Consider the following 26,738-nt stretch of genomic DNA (forward strand, 5'->3'; position numbering starts at 1 on the left):
AGAAACCTCTGGTCACCAGGAAAGAAAAGGATGTGTATTCATTAACTGGAAAAAGTGCCAGAAACTGAAAGCAGGCGAGTGTTTGGGAGTGGGCACCTCCCATGGCAGGGGGGTACAGGTGATTGTGGCAAACTTCTAGTGACCAATCACAAGAAGGTTTTTGGTGCAGGACTGCATGCCTCTTTATGGCCAGCAACCTTCTGCCACCCCCGGTTAACCAGTTAGAGAATACAGTTTTTTCCCTACTGACTTGGGCAATTCACAGCAACAGACATCAAACTCACTTTCTTGGGGATTTTTTCCATAACAAGCAGCGGTCACCTGGCTGCTGCTGACTGGTCTCTAAGCCTGTCTAAGACCCTGACTTTTTGCCTTGTCATCAGGTTCCTGACATGAATTTTAAAGGGTGATTTTTCATCAGCAGAGCACCTGAGCGCCTAAAACATGAGATTTTAGTTCATGTTTTTTTCTTTTTGAGTCCCACTTAATGTCATGTCTTAATACGTGGTGATTTTTTTTATGTGGGATCTGGTGAAAACTCAGGTATTTAGTCTTACCTGGATGGTAAGAAAGGTTAATGTGCTTGTTTCAGACAAAGGATGAACTGAAGGGCCTCATCGAAGCCTGGTGTAAGATAAAGGATTTTTCTGAACTGTGAATCACACAAAACTACTTTAATTGCTTTACATGTATATAATTGCTGTATAACATAGAGCTAGAAATAAGCATAAGAAAAGTATGTAATGTTTACTTGTTGTGATGTTGTTGGGCTCTCCCTCTGAGTGACGCCACTGTTGACGGCATGTTTCCTGTTCTTTGTCTGTCTGCAGGTTGGTAGATGACCGATGTGTGGTTGAGCCAGCTGCTGGAGATTTGGACAACCCCCCAAAGAAATTCAGGGGTAAGAATGACTGTTGCTGTGTTGCTGTGTTTTGGATCAGTAATAGTATTCTGGTATTTATTTAATTTGGTATAAATGTCTGCTGCTCTATTTAAGTGATAAACAGATTCATGACGATGAATGAAACCTCCAGTGTGTTGTATGAAATATAAATGGAGTGCGTGTGATGTTAGTCCAGCTATGATCATCAGAGACCATTGGAGGAGAAGTTTTCCACCAGCTTCTCTCTGATGATTTCTCTCTCTTATAAACTTACTTCACCATCTGCTCTCACTGAGCAGCTGAACCAGTTTATAAGTGGACCACAAACAGTGACTGACAGCAAAAGGTTAAAAAAGTAAAAATCCAGAACAGACAGCAGCTCCAGTGTCTGATGATCAAACTTATGAAATTGTTAAATTGCATTTAAACATCTCACACATTTCCTCAGCATTACTGGTGGCTGATAAGAGTCCACATGGAAAAACAAAACCATCTGATAGCAAAACAAAGAAGCCATAAGAGCAGTGTATAGACTTAACAGGTAGACTGATGGACTGAAGTTCACTGTGCTGACTGTTTAAACTAATTTTACAAATAAATAATCTCTCTCTTTATCATAAGTCTTTGCCCTCGTGAACTATGTTCCTTTTTTATTTAAAATTTGAAATCTTGGCATTAAGTAGGTCACACTGTTAGCAGCTCTGACACATAAAAACTATGTCAAAAATGTATGAGAAAGTTCATAAAAGCCAATACGGCACAAAGGAGTGTGGACGCACTGTTAAAGGTGCAGGAACACAACAATGGTGGGTAAATGCATTAATTTATTAAGAAATACATGCATTATTTGAAGTAAGAACACAGTAATGATAATATATAATAATGAATATAATTTGAATTATTAGATCAAATAAATAAAGCCATGTTCTGAAATATAAAGGTTGAAGCTGTTTCTCCAAATGTTTTTAACGCAATTTTTATATCAACTAAAAAAATCAACGGCCGTCCAAAAGTCATCATTGTTCCTTCAATTACACCCTAATTAAATACTATATGATTTCTCTATGGTTGTTTCAAAGCTTAGTACTCTATGTTAAGCTGATTTTTACAACATTCATATCCTAGTAATGTTACACAGAGCAATTACACACAGGCAAATTCTGTTTGCTGTACAAACACACAGTTGGAACAGCGTGAAAACATACAGGATCTGCTGGAGGAGAGTCAATATTTGCCCGTCTTTTGTGCTCTTGCATCACTTCGCTCCAACTGTATTAGTTTTACTGAATGCTGCTCTCTCCAGCATTCTTTTAATTGCTTATTTATCTTGTCTAATTAAACAAAGTCTGTCTGTCTTCTGTGCACTCATTCATCGTGCCCACATGATGAATCCTAACAGTCATGGCGATGCCTCACATTTTCATTGTGCACAAATGTCTGCTGCTTCCGCTTCCATAGCACACAAACAAGTGGCTTGAAGTCACTTATCACTCAATTCTAGGTCCTAAAATTAATCATTGGGAAATACCACATGTTGTTTGAGCTTTGTGGCCATTTTAAGCCCATAAACAGGCAGCACCCAGCATAAGGATTAGTTTACATTATTTTCAGTACTGATTCACAATCCATCAGATATTCCTGCTTAAATATGACATTACGTTTTTTTGTTATGTGTGTTGACTATACGGTGCATCTCTATATATAATTCCATCCCATTCTGCAGGCGGTCTTGTGATGTAATAACAAAGAAAGTGCCTTCTTCTTGTTCTTCTTCATCTTGCAGACTGCCTGTTTAAGGTTTGTCCTATGAGTCGGTACTCGGCTCAGAAGCAGTTCTGGAAAGCAAAACAAGCCAAACATGAGAAGGACAAGATTGGTGATGTGGTTCTGCTACAAAAACTACAGGTAACACACACATTTCAGCAGAAGCATGAGCGCATGGATGAAGCTAGGCTAGCTAACCTACGAGGACATCATTACTAAATCCCTTAGTTTTTGTGCGAAGCGAAACATATCTTAGATATTCTTGGGCACCATTGCACATCAACAGAGAAATATGACTACAGACTTGCTGTTGGTGGTTTGTTATTTGTCAAATTATACATCAGCCTGAGAGAGGGCTCATTGGCAGACGTTTAATTAGATTGAGCTGTGTTTAATTGGATTGAGCTGTGTCTGTTGCAGCATGCATCAAATCTGGAGCAGAAGCAGAACGAGACAGAAAACAAGAAAGTCCATGGAGACGTGGTCAAATATGGAACTGTCATACAGGTAAACGAATTATTTCTCATTCAAATGAAGTGGAGCACAAAGATTTGTAGACTATTTATGTGATTATAGACCAAACACAGACAATTATGAACATTTAGTATGATTGATCGGTCACAGTCTTTCATGAATAAGCAGATATTCTCCAATACACTGCTTGTTCTCATTTTCATTGATTAATGGAGTCATCCAGTTCATTTATATGTATTTTGACTAAATGACTCCAGGAGGAAACCCTCCACAGAGAAATGCAAAACCACAAAACAAAGGTGGCAAAAAAAGGCCAGAAACATGTGCCCAAACACCAAAATGATTTAAAAAAGACAAGAGAGAAAACTGCCACATAAAAATATGTAATCAATAAAGAAGGAAATGGCACAGGGAAAGACTGTAGCAGGCCTTTCAAGGAAGGATGCAAGGAGCCCAGAATCATGTTGCCTCATGATTCGCTCATGACTGAAGGTAAACAACGTTTGCACTTGTTTCCTTTACCTGCGTCTGACTCATCGATTTCTTTTCACTGTTAATGTTTTTTCATTGCAACCAACCCAAAGACGAAACATATCAGACTGTCAGTCAACATCATGCGCCCTCTGGATGTATTTACTTTGCCCAGTAAGCTTCCTTCTATGAGCACATGCTGTGTCAGTGAAGTTCACACATTTCCTTTTTCACTTTTTGCATAAACTATTCAGCTACAATTTGAGACAGGAATGTTCAATGACGAGGACTACCATAAAGATGTCGTTGTCTGACACGACCTGACAGCAGCTTGACTGATATGGGCACAAAAATGTAGAAACAACTGCAAGCTTTCTTTTTTGCACGTCAATCCTCTCATTTTATGCTCTTGTATTTAGATATGACTCAAAAAGCAGTCTTGATGTGTCAACTTGCCTCAGCTTTATGGAACTTTAGGTTGAAGTGCAGTGGAAATAACAAAAGCTGGAAAATGTTTTAGTTATTGTACGAGTTCTTGTAACTTGAAAGAAGCCCTAATGGCTCAATCAAAGAGAGCGAATCTTAGGTTTCCCTTCATTAGGTAGGCCCAACCATGATTTTAAAAAAATGGATTCACCAATGCTGAAAATTCCCTTTGCAACATGCATGATATAAATCCCTTGATCCAGAAGAATATCTGAACTTTTTATTTTTCTTATTTTGAGTGAGCACATGACAGAATGTCAGATAGATTTGCCCTTTTTGTCATAAAGACCGGTAACCAACCAGCCACATAAACTCTTTGTTGAAAGTAATAATGCTGCCATAAGGGCCCGTGCCCACTCGCAGTATTGTTAACAGGAAGCGTGCATGACCTCGTTTTCACGGCGCTCCTAAGAGCCCCCTGTTAGTAGGTCATACTGTTGTTTTCTTCAATTTCAGATGGTTGGTGAGAGAGAAGTGACATTTAACTGACACTGGAAAAATGGAAAAGTGAGATTTTAGCCAATGACTGAACACCATCATAAGATTGTTATAGCAAAAACTTTCAGTGGTAGCTTCTAAGTTAGCCAACAGTTTGCTTCCCTCCCAGAACATCTCTGATGTCATGCCCAGTCATGAATTTAAATTTTATTTAACACATTGCTAAAAACTCTTTTGCTACTTTGTCTATCAGTTGGTCTGATTGAGTTAATGTGTTATGCTATTTTTTTTTCCCGTTCGGTGTTTTTATCCCTTTTCAGTTTAGCTAAACGCACCACATCGGCTGAATATTGATACTAATAAAATAAAAGACATTTGCCAGTATCCATGCTTGAAATTCATTTTCACGCATATTTTGTAATAAAGGTTTTTTCATCCCTTGTAGGGAAAGAATTACAATAAAAATAAGCACATAACAAACAATTTAACAGATGGTGTGTCTGTAATGTAATGTTAATGTCCTTTGTGTGCAGCAGCTGCAGTTTAAAGAAATCTTAACACATTATCTATAACAATTTTTTTCCCACCACCCAGCAGAGGCCAAAATCCAACTTACTGCACATTTAAAAGTTCAAAAGAATCAAAGTTCCAGGTCAATGCAGATGTGTTTTTAAATCTCACTGTGGTGACGTTAGACGGCACTCACAGGCTACACGTCTGAACACGTCTGCATATAAGAACACGCCTGCAGAGTTGCATTGTCTATCAGGACTTCCTGCTCTGAAGCCAACCAGTGTCTGCACTGTGACCGCTACTCTTTGCTAGCAGGGCGACATCAGTTGCCATGATAACCAGGTGATTCACACGCCTCCGCTCCCCTTTTTATAGCTGTAATCGACCCTGCTGGTGTTTGTATGATCATTTACACACAGACACACACACACACACACACACACACACACACACACACACACACACACACACACACAGCAGCACTGCTTTAGTGAGTATGTACATGCTGTTATCTGTTAGTGTCAATATTAACTTCCTTTCAAGGTTGAAGACCTCTTGTCATTACTCTCTCCCTCGCTCTCTTTCTCTCTCTCTCTCTCTCTCTCACACACACACACACACACACACACACTTCTTCCCACAGAACAATCTGAATAAGATTCAGTCAGACGATACCACACCCAATGTGTGTGTGTGTGTTTGTGTTTAAGGTGTAGAACGTATGACTGTGTCACTAACCTGAAGAGCAAAAGATTAGTGAAGATACTTTTTCACAGGTTTAAAAACATTCAGCCATGAAATGAAAAATGAAAAGTGTGTCTATTAAGTTTATTAACTAAACAACACACAGAAGCAAAAATTCACTCCAATCATTTCTGTTGTTTATTTGTCTTCAAATCTGCAGTCTGTGACACCACGAGTGCAGTGAGTTTCTAGGTTGATGACTAACTCGGTGTTAGTGAACTACAAACAAACAAAACAAAAAATGTACAAAACTCTTTCTTAAACATAAAAGTAATTTTAGTTACACTGATCTAATCCTAATGAAGAAGTGAAGAAGTCAGTGTTTTCCTTCAAGTGTAATCAAATGTACAGTAGTGTCTCTTTTAAATACCAGAGCAGCAAAAAATCTGTGAGGTTTTTTTGATTTGTGTTCACTTTTTCACAGTATGTTAAAAAAAAAAAAGACAAAGTAAAGATCTTGTTTCCAGAACAGTTGCTGAGTCACAAACACCCCAGAAAGCTTTTAAAAACCTTTCAGGTGTAATCGAGAGCAAAATAAGAACAAAAACAAAAAAACAACATAGGCTCTGTTCTTCCCTAAAACAGCTGCTCACTATATTGGGGACTATTTTAGTGGCTCATTAATTGGCATTTGGTTATATAATGCCCTAGTGACATATTTTAAATGCTGTCTACGTGACATACGGTGCAATGATGTACATGTGTCTGCAGCTGCTCCACATGAAGAGTAATAAATACCTGACGGTGAACAAACGGCTGCCGGCTCTGCTGGAGAAGAACGCCATGCGAGTCACTCTGGACGGGACGGGAAACGAAGGCTCCTGGCACTTCATCCAGCCGTTTTGGAAGCTGCGTGCCAACGGAGACAATGTAAATGCACATTACGCCACACATCTGTGAAACACTGTTGCACATTACAGGAAAATCTGCGCTCATGGCAACAGCCTGACCTTTCGTTTTTAGTGCCACCATCAGAGCATCAAAATATATACAATAGATCCATAGTTGCAGATTATTCAGTCTGCTCTCTGCTGCAGGTGGTGGTGGGAGATAAAGTGATCCTGAACCCGGTGAACGCTGGTCAGCCGCTGCACGCTTCAAACTACGAACTGACCGACCATCCGGGATGCAAAGAGGTGAGAGAAAGTGATGATCAGAAAACTGAGAGAAATATTCAGCATTTCTCATTTCCCTGAAATTGGCGCCCTCTTGTTTTAGAGATGACATGCAGGTTATTCTCTCACATTCCGGATATTCACTATGTGTCATTTCCCATGATGACGGGAAAATACATGACTTGCACTTTACTCATTTTACGCACCACACACAAATAGTAAATGGACTGATTCTTATACAGCACTTTTCTAACTGAGACCTCAAAGCTCAGTTATCTTTAATTATTGCTCATTAAACATGGCGTCGCTGCTGGATGCTGTGATATAATTGTTACTGTGAGCAGAGTCTGCAGTTATTTATTTAAATGATAAGACTGAGGCTTCTGGAAAATTATTAACACGTTAAAGTTAATGATTTCTTAAAACAAACAGTTTAAAATCAATAAAAAGAAAGAAAAGCAGCGTGTTCTTTGGATATATAGAAATATTTTTCACGTGGGGAAACTGCTGACTGTTTAGTACCTCAAGTGGCCCGTGGGTTTCTGTTAGTCTAATGAATTTCACAGTAAAGTGACTCACAAATGACTACAAAGAAACAAAATGATAAGATCTGTTTTATCCTAAAATCTGGAAATTCCATAGTTACAGTTTGTAAAAATAATCACAATAAACCTGTAATGTAGCACAAATAGGTAGAATTTCATATAGCTAAATAAATATAATGCAACATGACAAAATAGATATTTTAATAATGTGAAAACAAATCTGAAAAGAGAATAAATGTGATTATATGAGGCAAGAAATAACACAAGTATTAGCCTAGAAAGAGATTCAAAGCACAAAATGTTAAAATAAACATAAAGAAACACAAATGTTTTGATTTGATCGTGTTTATACGAGATTATACAAATGCACACTGCCTCTACTGCGCTCCCCACACCCTAACGAGAGCATGTTTGCGCCCTCTGCAGGTGAACTCTGTGAACTGCAACACCAGCTGGAAGATCAACCTGTTCATGATGTTCAACGATCACAGAGAGGAAGTCCTCAAAGGAGTGAGTGAAGCAGCACTGCACACAGTATAAGTGCGCTAGAAATACAGACATTAGTTAGTGTTTTAAAAGGAAGTCGTGTTTAGTGCCACAGATAGATTTAAAATTTTCACATGCATATATTCAAATTAGACATTAAAACAACATCTGAACAATAACTTCAGTAATTTAAAGTCTTTTCCCTGTTTTTTACCGTTCCTTTGTGGAGGTCTTCACCTTCGCCTTTTCCTACTTTTAGTTTCATTGTTACTTTTTATTTATTTGTTGGAATATTTGCAGCTCCAGGCCGTCTCCTGGGATCTTTTTAAACTCTTTGCATAGTAAAGTTCTGTGACTGCATGTTTTATGCTGAAATTCACCCCAAGAGTCACAATTACTGTCAGTAAGTCAAAGAGCCAGCAGGAGCGCTGTTTGTCACCAACATTGTTTCAGAGATAAACGATAAATGCCCGGAGAGGCTCAGGAGACTTGCAGACGAACCCAAATTGTCCTTCAGTCCTCCTTTAAGATCTTCCTGTCTCTGTCAGGGCGACGTGGTGCGCTTGTTTCACGCTGAGCAGGAAAAGTTTCTGACCTGCGATGAATACAAGAGCAAACTCCACGTTTTCCTCCGAACCACGCTGAGGCAGTCAGCAACATCAGCGACCAGCTCCAACGCCCTGTGGGAGGTTGAGGTACACAAACAAACACACACAAGTACACAAATTCTCTAAACTTCCACTTGTGTTAAACTTTTTCTTTATGTGCTGATTGGTTTGACAGGTTGTCCATCATGATCCATGCCGCGGAGGGGCGGGACATTGGAACAGTCTCTACCGTTTCAAACACCTGGCCACTGGAAACTACCTGGCTGCTGAGGTAACTATGAGATCAAGCTGGTGGACTAAAGAAGCAGTCCATGAATGAAGTTTGACCGTTAAAGCAAATACCAAACACCACGCTATGGCTGTGGTTTTGCTACAACAGATGCAGTTTCATAGATGTAGATGCTAACTGATAATTATTTATCTATAAATAATATATAAGTAATGAATTGTTGGAAGGAAAGGAAAGAGCTGCTATCCAATAAATTCATTGTTGAAGACCTCTTATTTGTGTTGTTGTTGTTGTCGTTGTTGTAGGAGAACCCGGGTTATAAAGGAGAGAATGTGGAGCTGTCTTCCTCGGTGAGTCTCTTCCATGACACATAAGATATAAGGCATCGGTAAGTCACAGCGGGTGTCCAGGTTTTATTTTGAAAGGGCTATAACTACACTCTGCAGGAGACGGGACACTTTGTGTCTGACTTTTCTCTGATGACATTTACGTTCAGGTATTTAAGGCAAAGACATTTTCATTTCAAAATTTTCAGGAAAAATGATATATTGTTTCCAGGAAGTGCCTCAACACTTTTGCCTCATTTTGATGTGTTTTTCAAGTCCATCAAAGATCGATGCAGCCAGAAACAGCCTCTTCTGAATGAAGTCCACGCTGATCAGTAATCTAACCCCTTTACATCCTATACATGACCTCTGACCTTTCTGTAGATGGACGGTAGCCGTAGCAACAAGCGGTCCCACGGAGAGAGGATCAAGTACAAGCTGGTCGCGGTGCCTCATGGGAGCGACATCGCCTCGCTGTTCGAGCTCGACCCGACTACGCTGCAGAAAACCGACTCCTTCGTACCACGGTAGGAACACACGAGTCCTTTAACTTCCTGCAGATGTTTCACAGTAAAAGACTTTAGAGGACAGGGACATTATGGGAGCGAGGTCCACTTTTCCTTCAGATGGTAAGAAATTGAAGAGTGTACTGGTTGTGTGTCTGGCTTTGGGAAACCATTTTAATTATGTAGGTCATAACATTTTGAAATAGTTTGAAATCGTAATTGACTGAATGTCATTTTAATGAATCTGTTTTGCACTTCAACTAAATACACAATGACTGTTTGTCTGAAAAAGAGAATGATTTCACTGTACCTCACAGAAAAAAGGGAAAATTAAAAACAAGATTTAAGATTTATGTCCTCGTCTTTTCAACGTTTAAAAAACAAAACAAATCTTTTAAATCATCTGATAAAGTGTTTTTGTCGTTATATTGCTGTTATATGCTGCTGTTTCTTTATATCTTATTGTGTTCTCATTAACTTTTCCCTAAAAATATCCAATAACTGTTATATTTTTATGGGGAACTCTCATTTCAGATTATTTGTTTTTACAGGGAAACTATTAAAAATGAATTTTAAAAACATTTGTGAAACTGACCTACGTATATTGAATAAATAATATATAAGACAATAGTTGACAATGATTCTTAAGCTGCATTTGTATGACAGACATTAGTTTTCTTTAACGAGGAGCCCACAGACTTCAGAACGAAGTTGAAGGGATTAAAACCGAGGGCTGTGTATGTTTTAGAAACTCATACGTGCGCCTGAGGCATCTTTGCACGAACACCTGGATCCAGAGCACCAACGTCCCCATCGATATCGATGAGGAGCGCCCTATCAGGCTCATGGTGAGGTCTTAGTTTTGATCAGGTTTCCTGCTAAAAGGTGCTTAGCTGATTTAGTCTTCCATTTAATTTAATTTAAGGAACTACAATTACAAAAACATTTGTATGATGTAGTAACTCCAAATACTTGATTGTTTGGTGTTCTCAAATCTGACAAAGGAATATTTGGGACTTTTAAGATGGTGGCCAAACAAAACAAAAGAAGTTTGTTCAACCAGTTGGAACAGACATTTTCTCTTGTTTCCTGGTTAATAGTCTACATGATCAATTATTTTTAATCATTATTAAGCTAATAGCCATTGCCTCAAAACCAACAGTCAAGAATAATTAACCATTCATCCAAACCATCAATTTAAAAAATGCACAAAAACATGATTTTTTTTTACCAGAAATAGAAATAAGATGAAGTTACTCTTTGAAGTGTCTGTTTAATATTAATTTAAGTTCTTTTGCAGTTGGGGACATGTCCCACAAAAGAGGACAAAGAAGCGTTCGCTATTGTTTCCGTTCCTGTGATGGAAATCAGAGATCTGGACTTTGCCAATGATGCCAGCGCCATGCTGAGCACTGTGGTGGACCAGTTCAGCCAGGGCTTCATCAGTCAGAACGACCGCAAGTAATGAGCCACGTTGAAAAGAAAGTTTACTTTCTTTGTTGGCACTCAGGAGGAGTTAATGCTTTCTGGTGTTTCTGTTGGTCAGGTATGCCATCAAGCTGCTGGAAGATGTGGTTTTCTTTGTGGCTGACGTCATTAACAGCGGGCAGCCTGTCCTGGATGTAGTGATGACCAAACCTAACCGAGAGAGACAAAAGCTCATGAGAGAACAGAACATCCTCAAACAGGTCTGATCCTAAAAATACTCACACACCTTTTCCAGTAAAATAGTACAAGGGCTGGTTTGGAACCTGTGCCAACTCTTGAACCAGTGTCCTCTGACTCCTTCTGAGTGCAACATCAGATAATACAAACACCATGTCCTAAAGGACTTCCAGCTGTCTGAAAGTGTGTGCTTGTGTGTTTTGATCAGATCTTCGGCATCCTGAAGGCCCCCTTTAAGGACCGGCCAGGAGGGGAAGGTCCTCTGCTGTGCCTGGAGGAGCTGGCCGACCAGAAGAATGCTCCCTACCAGTACATGCTCAGACTCAGCTACAGAGTCCTCCGGCACTCTCAGGATGACTACCGCAAGAACCAGGTGAGGGGACGATGACATTCATACTAGTTTTTATTGTTTCAAATCTTTATAAGCTTTATAAAGTTGAGACTTTTACGAGTTTGGAGCTGTCCCGGTGTTTTCTTTGTTAAGCCAAAAGCTCTTATTTTCAATCATTTTGTGCAAGCAGAATGACAAACCAGCTACTAAATGCTAAAAATGACACAACTTTGATGCCTGATAAAGCTCTTAATGGTAGAACAGCTGAAGATAACAGTGATCACAGAGACTCAAAATTCACCCCTCTCCAGGAGTATATAGCGAAGCAGTTCGGTGTGATGCAGAGTCAGATTGGGTACGACATCCTGGCTGAGGACACCATCACTGCCCTGCTGCACAATAACCGCAAACTGCTGGAGAAACACATCACCAAGACCGAGGTGGAGACTTTTGTCAGTCTGGTCCGCAAGAACCGAGAACCCAGGTACGCACGGAGACAGTAACAATCCCGAGTACATGCCAAGTGCAGATTAGACTCCAGGATTTTGAATCTTCAATCCAAAGACACAAACTGCGTGAAGTGATTAAAATTGCTAACACCAAGGCAGCAGTGGTTTCTGACTTTCTAATAAGGACGGTGGCAACATTTTCTATTGCTTATCTCCTGCAGAAGTCAAAATCCTCAAATTCCTGCAGTCTGCCTTTGATAAGGATGTTTGCATTTTTTGGGCAAATCCAAGCAGTGATATAGTCCAAAGTTATAGCTTTTACTTTTGAAAGTGGTAATAAAGTGCTATTCTGTTATATTCTGTTTTACTACTTGACTTGGTGTTTCCTGGACTTTGCAGGTTTTTGGACTACCTGTCAGACCTGTGTGTGTCCAACAACGTGGCCATCCCCGTCACACAGGAGCTCATCTGTAAATGTGTCCTGGACCCCAAAAACCAGGACATCCTCATTAAGACAGAGTGAGGCGGGAGGGAATAAAGATCGCTTTACCCATCTCACTTTACCTTACCCTGTGGGCACTGCAGTAAAACTTAGTTTACTTTGGGAGAATGAGCTTTTTCAGTTTGCACCCCACCAACAAACAAAGAGTAAAATTAAAGAGTGTGTGTAATTGGTCTTTACATATCTATCTATCTACATGTCTATATATACACACATATATCTATATCTAGAGAGAGAGAGAGAGAGAACTATAACTTTTAGTCTAATTGTTTACCGTGATCTACTTTACTACGTGTTCCAGGCGTCGTGTTCCAAAGGAGGCGCCCTCTGGTGGTGTTCAAGGAGACTACATGGCAATGGATGACTTTGGAGATGAGGATGAGGTATGTTTGTCTGTATATTTGTAAATCGTTACCATAGATATAAAAGACGGATGTAGTCTTGTTTGCGCCACCCATTTGTTAGTGAAGTCACAAGCTGAGTGTTTTCACTGCAACCATTTTGGTGTTTATATAGGACACACTCATTATGTGGTAAAGCTGCTTTATCATCCTTTATTAAATTAAAGGGGACCATCATTTTCAAAGTCAATTTCATTTAGTAATTCAGTAAGAGCAGAAACTAGTGACAAATATAAAATCCAAAAGAAGAGAATAACACTAATTACTAAGGTCGTAGACCAAGTGAACATTTTTTCTTTAGACTTATGTATAGTGGGACGTGTTTTTGCAACTAGAACCATAGTCACTGCCTACTGGTTATGAGAAATAATGCAGGGCACTTCTGGAATGGCTTTATGTATCAGAAATGGAAACTTTGTCCATCTTTTGTGGTCATTACCACAATACATTGAACCAATTCAAAATCCTGTTTCCCAAGACACAGAAAACTTTGATTTTCAAAACTTCAGTAGGCTGTTGTGTATATCTAGAATACTGATTGGTTAAAAAAGTCCACACCAAAAGTTACAACAATTACAAAATTTATTTATTTTTTCCACATTGTGGACTGAATACAATATACTTACTGTCTGATAGCAAAACCACATGTGACTAGGTAGTAGTATTTCTAGAAAATAGTGTAATGGGCAAACATCTCATATCTAAACAAATCACTCACTTTCATGTCTCGGTGAAAGGTTCATTACATTTGAAGAAGACTAAACAATTAATGATGACCAAATTATTTTGGTCTTTGCTGCAGTCATGTTCTTACTTTTTAGATGGATGGTATTACGAAAATGTCTGTTCTACTCTTCCTGCAGGTGTGGCTGATGTGGACAGACAAAGCTAATGAGAAACAGGAGAAAAGCATCAGACAGCTGGCTCAGGAGGCAAGACAAGGAAATGCTCATGATGAGAACGTCCTCACTTACTATAGGTACAGCCAAACAAAAACAGCCATTCACTTCAAATCTCATAAAAATCCAACAGACTTTTGTAAAGTGATCCAAGAATACGATAAAAAGAAGCAAAGCTGATAGAGCCTGCCTCTGTGGACTTCCTTAGGTATCAGCTGAAGCTGTTTGCCCGTATGTGTTTGGACCGTCAGTATCTTGCAATAGATGAGATCTCCAAACAGCTGGATGTGGAGCTGATCTTCCTGTGCATGATGGATGAGACTCTTCCCTTTGACCTCCGGGCATCCTTCTGCCGCCTCATGCTCCATGCTCACGTAGACCGAGACCCTCAGGAACTGGTGACTCCTGTCAAATTCGCCCGGCTCTGGACTGAGATTCCAACCTCCATCACCATCAAAGAGTAAGACGATTTTAGTAAAGCAGTAATATGTTTCTGGAGAAGTTGTGATAGGGCTGTCTTGTGGCAGCTTTGTGCTTTGATTCACTCTGACTCAAAAAGAGGAAGGGAACAAAAATACAAAATGCTGTTAAGGAAATTATAGTTTTTATAACATGCGGTTTAAACATAAAGCAGCACCCCCCCACCCCCACCCGCACAAACATGTCCTCCAACCACACACACCCATATTTTGTTTTCAAACTCCATTGCGGTTTATTCACACCTCAAACAATTAAACGAATAAAAGTGAACTGCAACAAATTACTGGTAAATTACTAAAATAAACTACTAACTCTTTTACGCTACGTCCACACCTACACAGGTATTTTTAAAAACACAGCTGTTTCTATGCATTTGGGGCTTTTGTTCACACGTAAACGGCGTTTCAAATCACCGAAAACAGAGATTTTTTAAAACTCAGTTTTTGCGTTTACGTGTGGACGAGGAATACAGAGTTCGTCACGCAACGTCAAAGGTATGTGCCTTTTTTCACGTCACGCTGTGGCCACGTTATTGTTTACATGAGATGAATTTTTACAATGACAAAATACTGTTAATCTTACTATCCTCAGTTTTTACACTTACGCTTGCATACACACACGTAGTTACTGTCTCTCCATTTGGAAAGGCAGAGGCGTCAAGATGTACTTATTTTATGTGCAGTTAGAATTGAATAGAATTAGAATAGAATTCAACTTTATTGTCATTGCACATGCACAGGTACAGGGCAACGCAATGCAGTTTGCATCCATCCAGAAGTGCTTTAGTGATATAGATATATTACAATATATATTAGCAATAATATAGATATGTGAGTATATTACAGAAATGGGTCTATTATGTTATAATGTACACGGTATGAGGTATGTTGTTGTTTTTCCTGTTTAATAATATTCAACATTGCTATTACATTTTTCAAAAATGCCTCTCTATGCAAAATGGGTTTAAAAGCATTAACAACTGTGGCATACTGTTTGTCTGTGATTTGAACCAGGGGAACAAGTTACGTAGGGTCAGCCTGATACTATTTGTCTTCCGCTGTAACTTTACTGTATGAATAGCTAACATCTCCAAAATGTCAGGAGTAGTTAGTTATTACAAGAAGTGTTTTAAAAATTAAAAATGTGGGATACTGTTTCTCCGTGATTTGGAGAGCCCAGAGCGTACTCCCTGCATAAGGAAAACTGATTCTATTGCAGAGACCTACCTTGGCACTTGTTCAGGTGAAGCCAAAGGAAACATACGTTTCACCATATTTTCTAGTCTTTGGCTTGGAAGGAGGTTTGTTTGGATACGTATTTGGCAATGCTTCATCTCCTACTTTGAAACCTTTGTGACCCTTTGTTTTCAGAAAGGTTGATAATGATTATGCTACTTCACTTTTGAAAGGTGTTGAGTAGAGTAGTTGTGACGCCATTTGAAACGGACCTTTTTGAAGCCCTTGTGCTCAGGCTTTAGCGTCACCGTTGAAGAAACTGGCAGAGCCTGGATAGCTCAGTTGGTAGAGCATCAGACTTTTAATCTGAGGGTCCAGGGTTCAAGTCCCTGTTCAGGCGTTGTGTCTGTTTGCACCCCCAAGGAAGCACGCCTCTTAACATTTGGTTGAGACTTTGCGTAAACCATGGTCTTGGTCATCAGTTCCAGAGTTCCTATCTGGCAAATTGTAGTGTATCCAAAAGCCAGCTTTCATTCCATTGTTGAGGTCACACACCACACAAGAGTAGGCTCCTTCACATTGCAGCGTATTGACATGCTAATGTCACAAATTCCTTGCTTTCAGAAAAGGTGAAAACAATCCTCTTATTTATTATCTGAATGGCGTTTCGACAGTGTTCCAACACTGGCATGTAGTTTACACATAAATATGGTTTTTGGCCTGTAGACTGGGCCTAGACATTTCTAGCCATGGCCGAGATAACTCAGATGGAGGAGCTTCAGATATTTCATCGTGCATCTTCGTTTTGTAACTTGGAGAGCACAGCGTGGCCAGTGATCTAGGTTGAAGACACAAGTCAGCTGGTTTACTACGTGGCACAAATGGTCAAATAGATTATGGAAATGATCCATGCTGACAGTGAGTGAGAGACAGTGACCCCAGGGTTGTGACCCTTTGTTTTCAGAAAGGTTGATAATGATTATGCTACTTCACTTTTGAAAGGTGTTGAATAGAGTAGTTGTGACGCCATTTGAAACGGACCTTTTTGAAGCCCTTGTGCTCAGGCTTTAGCGTCACCGTTGAAGAAACTGGCAGAGCCTGGATAGCTCAGTCGGTAGAGCATCAGACTTTTAATCTGAGGGTCCAGGGTTCAAGTCCCTGTTCAGGCGTTGTGTCTGTTTGCACCCCCAAGGAAGCACGCCTCTTAACATTTGGTTGAGACTTTGCGTAAACCATGGTCTTGGTCATCAGTTCCAGAGTTCCTACCTGACAAATTGTAGTGTATCCAAAAGCCAGCTTTCATTCCATTGTTGAGGTGACACACCACACAAGAGTAGGCTCCTTCACATTGCAGCGTATTGACATGCTAATGTCACAAATTCCTTGCTTTCAGAAAAGGTGAAAACGATCCTCTTATTTATTATCTGAATGGCGTTTCGACAGTGTTCCAACACTGGCATGTAGTTTACACATAAATATGGTTTTTGGCCTGTAGACTGGGCCTAGACATGGCCGAGATAACTCAGTTGGAGGAGCTTCAGACATTTCATCGTGCATCTTCGTTTTGTAACTTGGAGAGCACAGCGTGGCCAGTGATCTAGGTTGAAGACACAAGTCAGCTGGTTTACTACGTGGCACAAATGGTCAAATAGATTATGGAAATGATCCATGCTGACAGTGAGTGAGAGACAGTGACCCCAGGGTTGTGACCCTTTGTTTTCAGAAAGGTTGATAATGATTATGCTACTTCACTTTTGAAAGGTGTTGAGTAGAGTAGTTGTGACGCCATTTGAAACGGACCTTTTTGAAGCCCTTGTGCTCAGGCTTTAGCGTCACCGTTGAAGAAACTGGCAGAGCCTGGATAGCTCAGTCGGTAGAGCATCAGACTTTTAATCTGAGGGTCCAGGGTTCAAGTCCCTGTTCAGGCGTTGTGTCTGTTTGCACCCCAAGGTAAGCACACTTCTTAACATTTGGTGGAGACTTTGTGTAAACCATGGTCTTGGTCATCAGTTCCAGAGTTCCTACCTGACAAACTGTAGTGTATCCAAAATCCAGCTTTCATTCCATTGCTGAGGTGACACACCACACAAGAGTAGGCTCCTTCACATTGCAGCGTATTGACATGCTAATGTCACAAATTCCTTGCTTTCAGAAAAGGTGAAAACGATCCTCTTATTTGTTATCTGAAGAAACAAGTCAGTCTTTACCACCAATTCAATGAAATACACCTAGGAGGGGACACTCTTTATAAGCGTCTTCTAAATGGTCTAGTGGGTTCATTGAAGAACTCCAAAAGTCTTGACAGTCATCTTTATCCCAGTACAGGTAATGTGTCCAGTAGTAATAGCTGGTTTACTACGTGGCACAAATGGTCAAATAGATTATGGAAATGATCCATGCTGACAGTGAGTGAGAGACAGTGACCCCAGGGTTGTGACCCTTTGTTTTCAGAAAGGTTGATAATGATTATGCTACTTCACTTTTGAAAGGTGTTGAATAGAGTAGTTGTGACGCCATTTGAAACGGACCTTTTTGAAGCCCTTGTGCTCAGGCTTTAGCGTCACCGTTGAAGAAACTGGCAGAGCCTGGATAGCTCAGTCGGTAGAGCATCAGACTTTTAATCTGAGGGTCCAGGGTTCAAGTCCCTGTTCAGGCGTTGTGTCTGTTTGCACCCCCAAGGAAGCATGCCTCTTAACATTTGGTTGAGACTTTGCGTAAACCATGGTCTTGGTCATCAGTTCCAGAGTTCCTACCTGACAAATTGTAGTGTATCCAAAAGCCAGCTTTCATTCCATTGTTGAGGTGACACACCACACAAGAGTAGGCTCCTTCACATTGCAGCGTATTGACATGCTAATGTCACAAATTCCTTGCTTTCAGAAAAGGTGAAAACGATCCTCTTATTTATTATCTGAATGGCGTTTCGACAGTGTTCCAACACTGGCATGTAGTTTACACATAAATATGGTTTTTGGCCTGTAGACTGGGCCTAGACATGGCCGAGATAACTCAGTTGGAGGAGCTTCAGACATTTCATCGTGCATCTTCGTTTTGTAACTTGGAGAGCACAGCGTGGCCAGTGAGCTAGTTGAAGACACAAGTCAGTCTTTACCACCATTTCAATGAAATACACCTAGGAGGGTACACTCTTTATAAGCGTCTTCTAAATGGTCTCGTGGGTTCATTGAAGAACTCCAAAAGTCTTGACAGTCATCTTTATCCCAGTACAGGTAATGTGTCCAGTAGTAATAGCTGGTTTACTACGTGGCACAAATTGTCAAAAAGATTGTGGAACGTCCTGACAGTAAGTGAGAGGGAATCCGCAGGTGCAACACAAAGAGGGATACCACATATGTGCCTCTTTCTTGGCTACACATATTTTAGACAGGATCATGAACCACTTATTTAAAGTTGAGTATTGTCATAAAGACTTTCCTGACACTTTTCCAACACTGTCATGAGATTGAATCTGCATAGGTCCTTCAATTCAATGTAATACTTTTCATCTTACGTTCCGGTAAGTATTCTTGGGCCTTGCTTTTTTCACAACAGATCTTTTTCCTCAAAACATTATTACAAAGATTGTGGTGTTTCTCTTTTTTCATCATTAGTTATGACTCTAACATGGACGACAGCAGGGACAACAAGAAGAACCGGTTTTCCAGTACTATGGCCTTCATGGAAGAGTATCTTAACAACGTCCTTAATGATGACATGCCATTCCATGACGAGGAGAAAAACAAGCTCACATATGAGGTCTGGTTCTACTCCCTAGTCTTACAACTTCACTAAAAAGTTCTACTACTACTGTCTGTTATTACTTCTTCCATTTCCCTTCTTCCTTCAGGTGGTGAGTTTGGCCAGACATTTGATCTACTTTGGCTTCTACAGTTTTTTTGAGTTGCTCAGACTCACAAGGACCCTGCTGGGCATCATTGACTGCAGACTCAATCCAGGACACGCTGGTCTCGTATTCAATGATGATGCATCAGGTGACTTAAAATACCATAACAAGCTAAGACATTCAATTGTTTAACAACATCAGGTTTCCTGCCAAGTTTAACTTTAGTTTTTATCTTCAATTACTTACTTATTTTTATTAGTTCTATTTAAAAGAACTAGGAGAATGTAATGGGCCCTGTTTCTTTGTATGCCTGTTTGAGCAGTTTAGATTCCACAATTTTAAGATATCATCTTCAGATTTTGTGTGATAGTAGATACTAACAAGAGCCCAAACTCTAATTGTTGTGAAAATCAGTTCAAGGTCAAGTTCGCACCGATCTCTGAATGCGCTTGTTCTATTTAGTCCAATGAAAGTCCATTAAAAGTCAAATGGAACAAACAAAAACAAACATTTATCTTTGATACCTTGATAACTTATTCATCTATTATAATGTTAAAGCTCGCTAAAGCTCAATTGTTCCTTCCCTTATGAAGAAAATGTCTTTTCTTTTTATTTATGAATTTATGGGAATTGCAGTAAATCTTTTTTGCTCTCTCTCTCTCTCTCTCATCTGCATTTGTATATTCTGGTCATTTGATCTGTATTTCCAGTTTTTTTTAACCAAACATGGCTGATTTGTTTATCAAGTTCAGCTCATTCTCTGTTTCAAGCATTTTTTCATTTGTCTTTATTGTTTATTGATTCTTTTCAGTTATTTTCACCTTTCATTTTGTGCTGTTTTCTACTTGTTTATGTCTGGTTATATTGCTGGACCGTCCAGCAACAACATTCTTGGACTCGTTCCAAGAGGTCTTTTTGTGCCCATGTATAACTGTTATTGACTTTATTTCGAATATTGTCGGGTTAATTACACTGACATGCTTTTTTTCTTCTCTCTGTTAAGGCAAGAACGTGAAGCGCTCTATACACGGGATGGGTCAGATGATGTCGACCATGGTCCTCAACAGGAAACAGTCCATATTCGGAGGTGCAGTTTCCAGAGGGGCAGGAATGGGGCCAGCGCTTGTGCTTGAAGGACAAAGAGCCAGTAAAGATAGTCTCGACAACATGGACCTGACAGTGATGGATACTAAGCTGAAGATACTGGAGATATTACAGGTAATATACAATAATTTTAACACATTTTACACTCAGTGGCCACTTTTTTGTTTTTAGGTACAGCCATCCAATGCGGTACAATATTTAAAAGGAAATTTATTAGATATCGATTAGACAACATTGCCCAACCAGTGTTTAGCAAAAGGGCCTGCTCACAAAATGCCTTTAGTTTGTAAGAAAAGTTATAAGAATGACATTCAAACCCTATATGTAAAATTATGTTATTGTAATTGAATTCCACTTTTCTTTTCATCAGTTCATCCTGAATGTCCGTCTGGACTATCGCCTCTCCTTCCTCCTGTCTGTATTTAAGAAGGAGTTTGTGGACGTTTATCCCATGGCTGACGCTGACGCTACCACTAATATGGAGCATGCAGGTAGAAACACAGCTGGTGGAAATAAACTCATTCAATTCATTTTAACTCTAACATACATAAACTATATATAAAAAGTTGTCTTCTGCTTCTATATGCATGCATGTGCATACATGTGGGAAAAGACAAGAAAGGGGGTAAAGTGCACAGTTCTGCAGCACTATATACATTTGAACAGTATTAAAAAATATACAATGTACAAATATGCAAGTCAGGAATACAAATAGTGAAATATATTTACAGTGTAGTTTATTGCACGTAAATTAGGTATTGCACAGTGATGATGTGTGTTCTGTTTATGGAGGGAAGTGCTTGGATTGGTGGGTGGACCTGTGTTTTCAGTGCATGTGTGAGTTCAGCGTGGTTATGGTTTTTGGGAATAAATTATTCTTGAGTTTGTCAGACTTTGTGCTGATGGACCTGTAGCACTTCCCTGAGGGAAGAATTAGTTTCCAATATATATCTAAATACCTAAAAACACAATTCAAATAATCTGGGACCTGTTATGCTTTTCCTTATTTTCTGAAATCCATATACTGTTATAATGGTGGATTTTTTCATGGACAACTCTTCAAGTAATGAGGTCATTACTTGCACTACTGTTCACTGTGAGTCATAAGCTGCAGTTTTTCCTTTTTTCCTTCCTCAAAATATTTGTTTGCTTAATAGTAGTACAGCCAGGGCTGCACCAAGGCCAACTATAAGATAAATATAGATTTTTATTAGTTTTAAACTGTCATGAACTGTGTGTGGCAGGCAGGATTGGACCCAGACGCAGACTCTTAGACAGGACTTTAACACAAAATCCAGCTTTTTTGCTGAAACAAGTCAATAGAGAAAACTAAATTAGGATCAGAACACACAGCTTGGTACGAGGGAGACGCTGATATACACAGAAAGATAACGAGGAAAGTGAGAACACTCAGGGAACGCAGCTGACACAAATTAACATGACGCCACAGGGGAAGCAAAACAGGACACACCGAACATGGAAACACGAGACCTTCACAGTAAAACAGTAAATGGAGAAACACAAGACTGAGACGTGTTTGACAGAGGAGTCAAGGAAAGGCAGACGAGCGGGGGGGACAGAGAGGAGACACGAGGGGCTGGAGAAACACAGAGTGGAACACAAGGAAGGAAACAAGACGCGAGGGCTCACAACATATATACACACAGACGCACCGCGAGAGACACAGAGGGCAAAGACACAAGAGGGAATCTAATAATCGAGAATCTAAACACGGAATAAAAGAAACTCACAACTAAGACTATAAATGAACCTGAACATAAAACATAATCCAAAATATTACTAGAACACAAGAAACTCAAAATGCTGGGTCCAGGTAATGACATAAACTGTGAGGTTGTTCTGCTAGGATCCAGAAATAAAAATGTGTATATGAAAGAGGTATGACAGGTCCCATTAAAATATGATAAATCTAATAATTGAATATTTAACAAAACTTTAATGAGATGGGATAAATTTACACGGATTTTAGAAAAACTTTTGCGTGTTGTCTACCTGAATATCCACCCTGCAGTTTTTCTTAAGGTGCTTGTGTTACTTGTCTCCCTATGCCTCAGATGTGCCGGTTAACATGGACATGACAGGTAGTGCATAGATAAGCTCATATTAGAGGCAAAGAAGAACCTACAGAGAGCACATGCCACATTTCTTCACCAGTTGACATGTCATTTTATTATTATAACACAAATTACTGCGCAAAAGTCTTTAACCCTATTTCTTAATAGTTGGTGCACGACTTAGATTGGAATGTCTTGATGCATGCTCATCCAGGTAAGTAAATCCCAAAAGGTTTGTGTTCATCTGGAGCGTTTTCAGTGGGTGAAACGTTTCGTTACTCATCCAGGTGATTTCCTTTAGTCTCAGCTGACTGCAGGTTTCCAACCTTATAAACAGTACATTTGCACATGACTGAAACTAGCACCACTGAAAGGACACTTTTCACGTAAATGGGAAAGCATCTCTGAATCGAGGAGGGGACTAAAGGGGACATCTTTCACCATCTTACAATGCTGTGATTGCAGCCATTCCCCAACTCTCTGGTACTCATGACCATCAATCAGTGGTCTTTGATCAATGGTCAAGACAATTTGCATATTAATGACTCACAGCCCATTGTTCATTCAGCGTCCAGATAAACAGAACTTAGATTGAAAGATTTCCACAATGTGAAGCAGTGTGGGATCATGAAAGAGAACAGAACAAGCTAACCAATCCAAAGAGGAGGTTTGGACTGTTCAAGAAAACTGGAAATTATTGCTAAAGAATAATTAAAGGAATTTGTGAGTTCAGGTTGTGTTGAAGAATAAATCTAGTCATATTAAATATTGACTTTCAAGCTTATTAGAATGATCCATACTGTTTGTATTTCTATCTATGCTTGCACATGTTGTCCATCTTCCTAGCAGAGCATCAAGAAATGAGGGTTGGCTCAAGACTTTTGCACAGTAATGGGTAACATTTAGAGTGAACCGTATGAGCAACTTGGTGTGAAACCATGAATAATTAATTTCAGTTCTGTTGTTTATTAACATCTGCCTTTTTGTCCCTACTCAGCCACCATCAACCTGCAGTTCATTGGAGAGCAGGCAGAGGCCATGTTTGGAGTTGGGTATGTATCGCTGGACATGCATTCATGCACAGGTTTTATTAATACAACATACACACATCTTAAGTACTTTGTGTGTTTGTGCGCAGAAAAGGGAACAGTATCCTGGAGGTGGACGATGAGGGTGGTCGCATGTTCCTGCGGGTGTTGATCCACCTCACAATGCATGACTACGCTCCTCTGGTGTCTGCAGCCCTGCAGCTGCTTTTCAGACACTTCAGCCAGCGACAGGAAATGTTACATACTTTTAAACAGGTGCACACAGACATGCAAAATCTACATAAATAAGCACACAACAAATCCAGTATCTCTTAAACAAAATGCTGACCCCTTAAAATGCTTTACTGTCATTCAGAAGGGAATGTAATAAAAAGCAGAAGTACAGTCATGAGAATCAGTGTACACAACACTAGATAAGACCAGCAATTCTTCATTAAACTCCTCATAATTACCTTCAAATGGTCTATTTTTTTGTATTCACTGAATTTTTCAAATCTTCCTGGAGATCTGTGGCCCTGAGGGGTGTAGTGCGAAGTAAGTTCAGTATATCCAGGCTTTCTTTGCGTTAGCTAGTTTAATAAAACCTCAAACATAACGGTGCTTTCTTTGCTAACCCAGGCTTTCTGCTACAGTCCTCTGTGGGAACTCAGAACATGAAAAATATTGCAGAATATTCATGTTAATCCTCCAAGTTGTGACTGCAGGTCCAGTTGCTGATCTCCGCTCAGGATGTGGAGAACTACAAGCTGATTAAGGCAGATCTGGATCGCCTCAGGACATTGGTGGAGAAATCTGAACTGTGGGTGGAGAAGAAAAGCTCGGGAGGAGGAGACGGGAAGAAGGACAAGAAAGACAAGAAGGAAAAAACAGAGGTAAGGACTAATGAGATAAGAATAAGATAAGGGCATCCTTGCAAAAGAGATTTTCTAATCTCTGTGGATTTTTCCCCCTGTTTAAATAAAACATTTTTAAATTGTATTGTGATACTACTGAGTGTGTGAAAGCTAAAGCTTTGAGAATGCAGGAGCCCACGATGAGAAATTATGAAGAAACTTTTCAAATCAAAGGTTTTAAATGTACGTAAGTTAGGTCTTATACAGACGTGTAATACAAAGCCTGCAGAGCTCAGCTGGTGAGAGTATTAGTCTTTGATTGTAGTATGCTGTGGACACAAACACAGACAGCTGCAGACTTGATGACCAAGCAGTCATTCATTGTTAACCAGCATCCTCAAGAGCAAAGCGACGTAGGACTTTCAAACTGAAAAATCTCAGATGAGTTCGAACATCAGGGTCAGAGGTCAAGTCTTCTGAAAATCTTGTGAATGTGATAAGCTGAGAACAAGGTGATGTAGGATAGTGCTGCCAGTATTTTTTAATTCAGTGGTCATAATTTTTAATTGACTATATGACCAATAAACCAATTATAATCAAATTCATGAAATAAGAAATTATGAGGTTTTATTTTAACAGAGTTAGTTTTAAAATACCAAGAGGTCGGTTTTTGTCTAAGTATTCATGTCGAGGAGCTAAGGCCATTTTTCTTCATAAATATTATCTTGTTATTGTGTCTTTGTCTTTAAAGTCTATAATACTGGCTCAAACCTTCCCATATCTAAATAATAACAGTACATATGTACTGAGCTGGCTGAGAGGGGAATCCCAGAGTAAGTCTGGGTTTAGAGGCTGTTTTAAAGGGGTTTTAAAGGCTAGCTGAAGTCAGTGTTACTTTGTTTTGTATGTTCTCGAAACTGCTTTTAAGATTTCAATTTTTTTCAGAACCAACAGGATCTTTGTGTCTAGGTGGCTGATTGACATCATAAGCTTTTGTCAATATAACAACTAACCAATTTATTAACCACTGACTAACTAACCAACTACCCCATTCAGTCACTATTTAATACAACACATTAACAACATGTTATTAAAAATCTAAATACTACTAATAAAACTAAAGTACTAAACAAAAACAAATAAAAATATCTTTTGAACTTTTGCATCTTGGTTTTTAAACTCACTTCCTGTTGGTGTTGGGCTTCCTGGTGTATCATGTGGATATAAGGTAGTGGGTTTATATGTGGCATGGCACTTTCACTGCATGGCATCTCTCCTTATTCTTTCTTTCTTGTTGTTTATACTTTGAAATGCAGAAACATTATTTCTCAAATGTTTTTCTAGAACTAGTTTCTTGTTGTCATACATCTTATACACCCACACTGCATGTTTAAAAAAAACCCAACCAGCTAGTCGTGCTTTGTTAAAATGTTAGCTTGATAATGAAAACAACCAATCGCATTAACATGAGAAGTTGTTTTTGTAATAAAAAATTTAATGTAAAGAAAGAGCTTCATCCAGCGAGGGAACTTCTAAACCTGCCAATTTGGGTGCTGTTCAAAAGTTCTAGGAGTTTAAAAATAGTTTAAAAACCAGTAACCTTACAGAAGAGATGGCAACGTTTTAAGAAATATTGGAATAAACAATAACCAGTTTGCAGTACGCAAACTGTTTGTTTTTGGCATCCGATACTGGTGCAAGCCTCCAGTACGCTACTTCCTAGAGAAACTAGATGTGCTGGTGTGTTTGCAGACATTACATCCGCCCACACACTTATTCTACCCTGCTACCCATGTCTGTTTAGTGATATATTTGCTCCTTAACCTCTGGTAACCCATCTAGGATTAGGATTAGGATTGGGGTTAGGTTAACATCCACGCCTTTCTTTTAATGCGATTTGTGGCTATTTGGAGCACCCAAATCAAAACGATTATAAGGGAAACGGCTGCAATATGAGACTTTATTTGGAATATAATATCTTCTAGTTTCTTGAAGTTTGCCTTTTTAGCATGTGGCTAAAACAAAACCTAACACTAACCAAGCTGGTTTGCTAGTGAGCTGGTAAATGTTGAGGTTAACAAGTGAATCTGAATATTGACTAGGATCAGAAATGTAGTGTAAAGTCCTCAGCGAGGACACAATGAGTGTGGTGCCATACTCGGAGAGAACTGCATATGCTGTCTGACCCTCTGCATCCTGCAGGGGGCATCACAAGAGGCAACACCCAAGAAGGAGAAAGTGAAGGAGGGTAACGAGAACTACCAGAAAGTCAAAGAGGTGAGAGCGCCCGTTCGATAATGTTTCTTCAACACGTGATCAGTTTTTCTTTTTGATTTGTCTCTG

At 39.5% G+C, this 26,738-nt stretch overlaps 1 protein-coding gene and 4 non-coding genes across 5 annotated transcripts in view; all 5 read left to right on the top strand.

Moving 5' to 3' along the window:
* itpr3 (inositol 1,4,5-trisphosphate receptor, type 3) overlaps positions 1–26,738 on the top strand; it is a 70,419-nt gene that overhangs the window by 22,113 nt on the left and 21,568 nt on the right. Inside the window, exons 4-30 of the mRNA XM_085345348.1 lie at positions 831–901; positions 2,667–2,788; positions 3,068–3,154; positions 6,485–6,643; positions 6,811–6,909; positions 7,860–7,943; positions 8,468–8,614; positions 8,703–8,798; positions 9,062–9,106; positions 9,467–9,609; positions 10,337–10,436; positions 10,889–11,049; positions 11,135–11,276; positions 11,462–11,626; positions 11,896–12,068; positions 12,433–12,552; positions 12,837–12,918; positions 13,800–13,915; positions 14,044–14,295; positions 19,102–19,246; positions 19,338–19,482; positions 20,338–20,552; positions 20,809–20,929; positions 23,511–23,565; positions 23,652–23,817; positions 24,267–24,434; positions 26,598–26,672. Coding sequence (XP_085201474.1) covers positions 831–901; positions 2,667–2,788; positions 3,068–3,154; positions 6,485–6,643; positions 6,811–6,909; positions 7,860–7,943; positions 8,468–8,614; positions 8,703–8,798; positions 9,062–9,106; positions 9,467–9,609; positions 10,337–10,436; positions 10,889–11,049; positions 11,135–11,276; positions 11,462–11,626; positions 11,896–12,068; positions 12,433–12,552; positions 12,837–12,918; positions 13,800–13,915; positions 14,044–14,295; positions 19,102–19,246; positions 19,338–19,482; positions 20,338–20,552; positions 20,809–20,929; positions 23,511–23,565; positions 23,652–23,817; positions 24,267–24,434; positions 26,598–26,672 — 3,454 coding nt within the window. The remainder of the gene's footprint in view (positions 1–830; positions 902–2,666; positions 2,789–3,067; positions 3,155–6,484; positions 6,644–6,810; positions 6,910–7,859; positions 7,944–8,467; positions 8,615–8,702; positions 8,799–9,061; positions 9,107–9,466; positions 9,610–10,336; positions 10,437–10,888; positions 11,050–11,134; positions 11,277–11,461; positions 11,627–11,895; positions 12,069–12,432; positions 12,553–12,836; positions 12,919–13,799; positions 13,916–14,043; positions 14,296–19,101; positions 19,247–19,337; positions 19,483–20,337; positions 20,553–20,808; positions 20,930–23,510; positions 23,566–23,651; positions 23,818–24,266; positions 24,435–26,597; positions 26,673–26,738) is intronic.
* Positions 15,818–15,890, top strand: trnak-uuu (transfer RNA lysine (anticodon UUU)). Its single transcript has one exon. It is a non-coding gene; the product is annotated as a tRNA-Lys (tRNA).
* Positions 16,587–16,659, top strand: trnak-uuu (transfer RNA lysine (anticodon UUU)). The gene has a single exon. It is a non-coding gene; the product is annotated as a tRNA-Lys (tRNA).
* On the top strand, positions 17,346–17,418 carry trnak-uuu (transfer RNA lysine (anticodon UUU)). The gene has a single exon. It is a non-coding gene; the product is annotated as a tRNA-Lys (tRNA).
* On the top strand, positions 18,074–18,146 carry trnak-uuu (transfer RNA lysine (anticodon UUU)). The gene has a single exon. It is a non-coding gene; the product is annotated as a tRNA-Lys (tRNA).

The sequence above is a fragment of the Diplotaxodon limnothrissa genome, linkage group LG20 (assembly GCF_057381915.1).
Source record: "Diplotaxodon limnothrissa isolate DT_005_m linkage group LG20, D_limnothrissa_male_GT1.1, whole genome shotgun sequence".
Lineage (NCBI taxonomy): Eukaryota > Metazoa > Chordata > Actinopteri > Cichliformes > Cichlidae > Diplotaxodon > Diplotaxodon limnothrissa.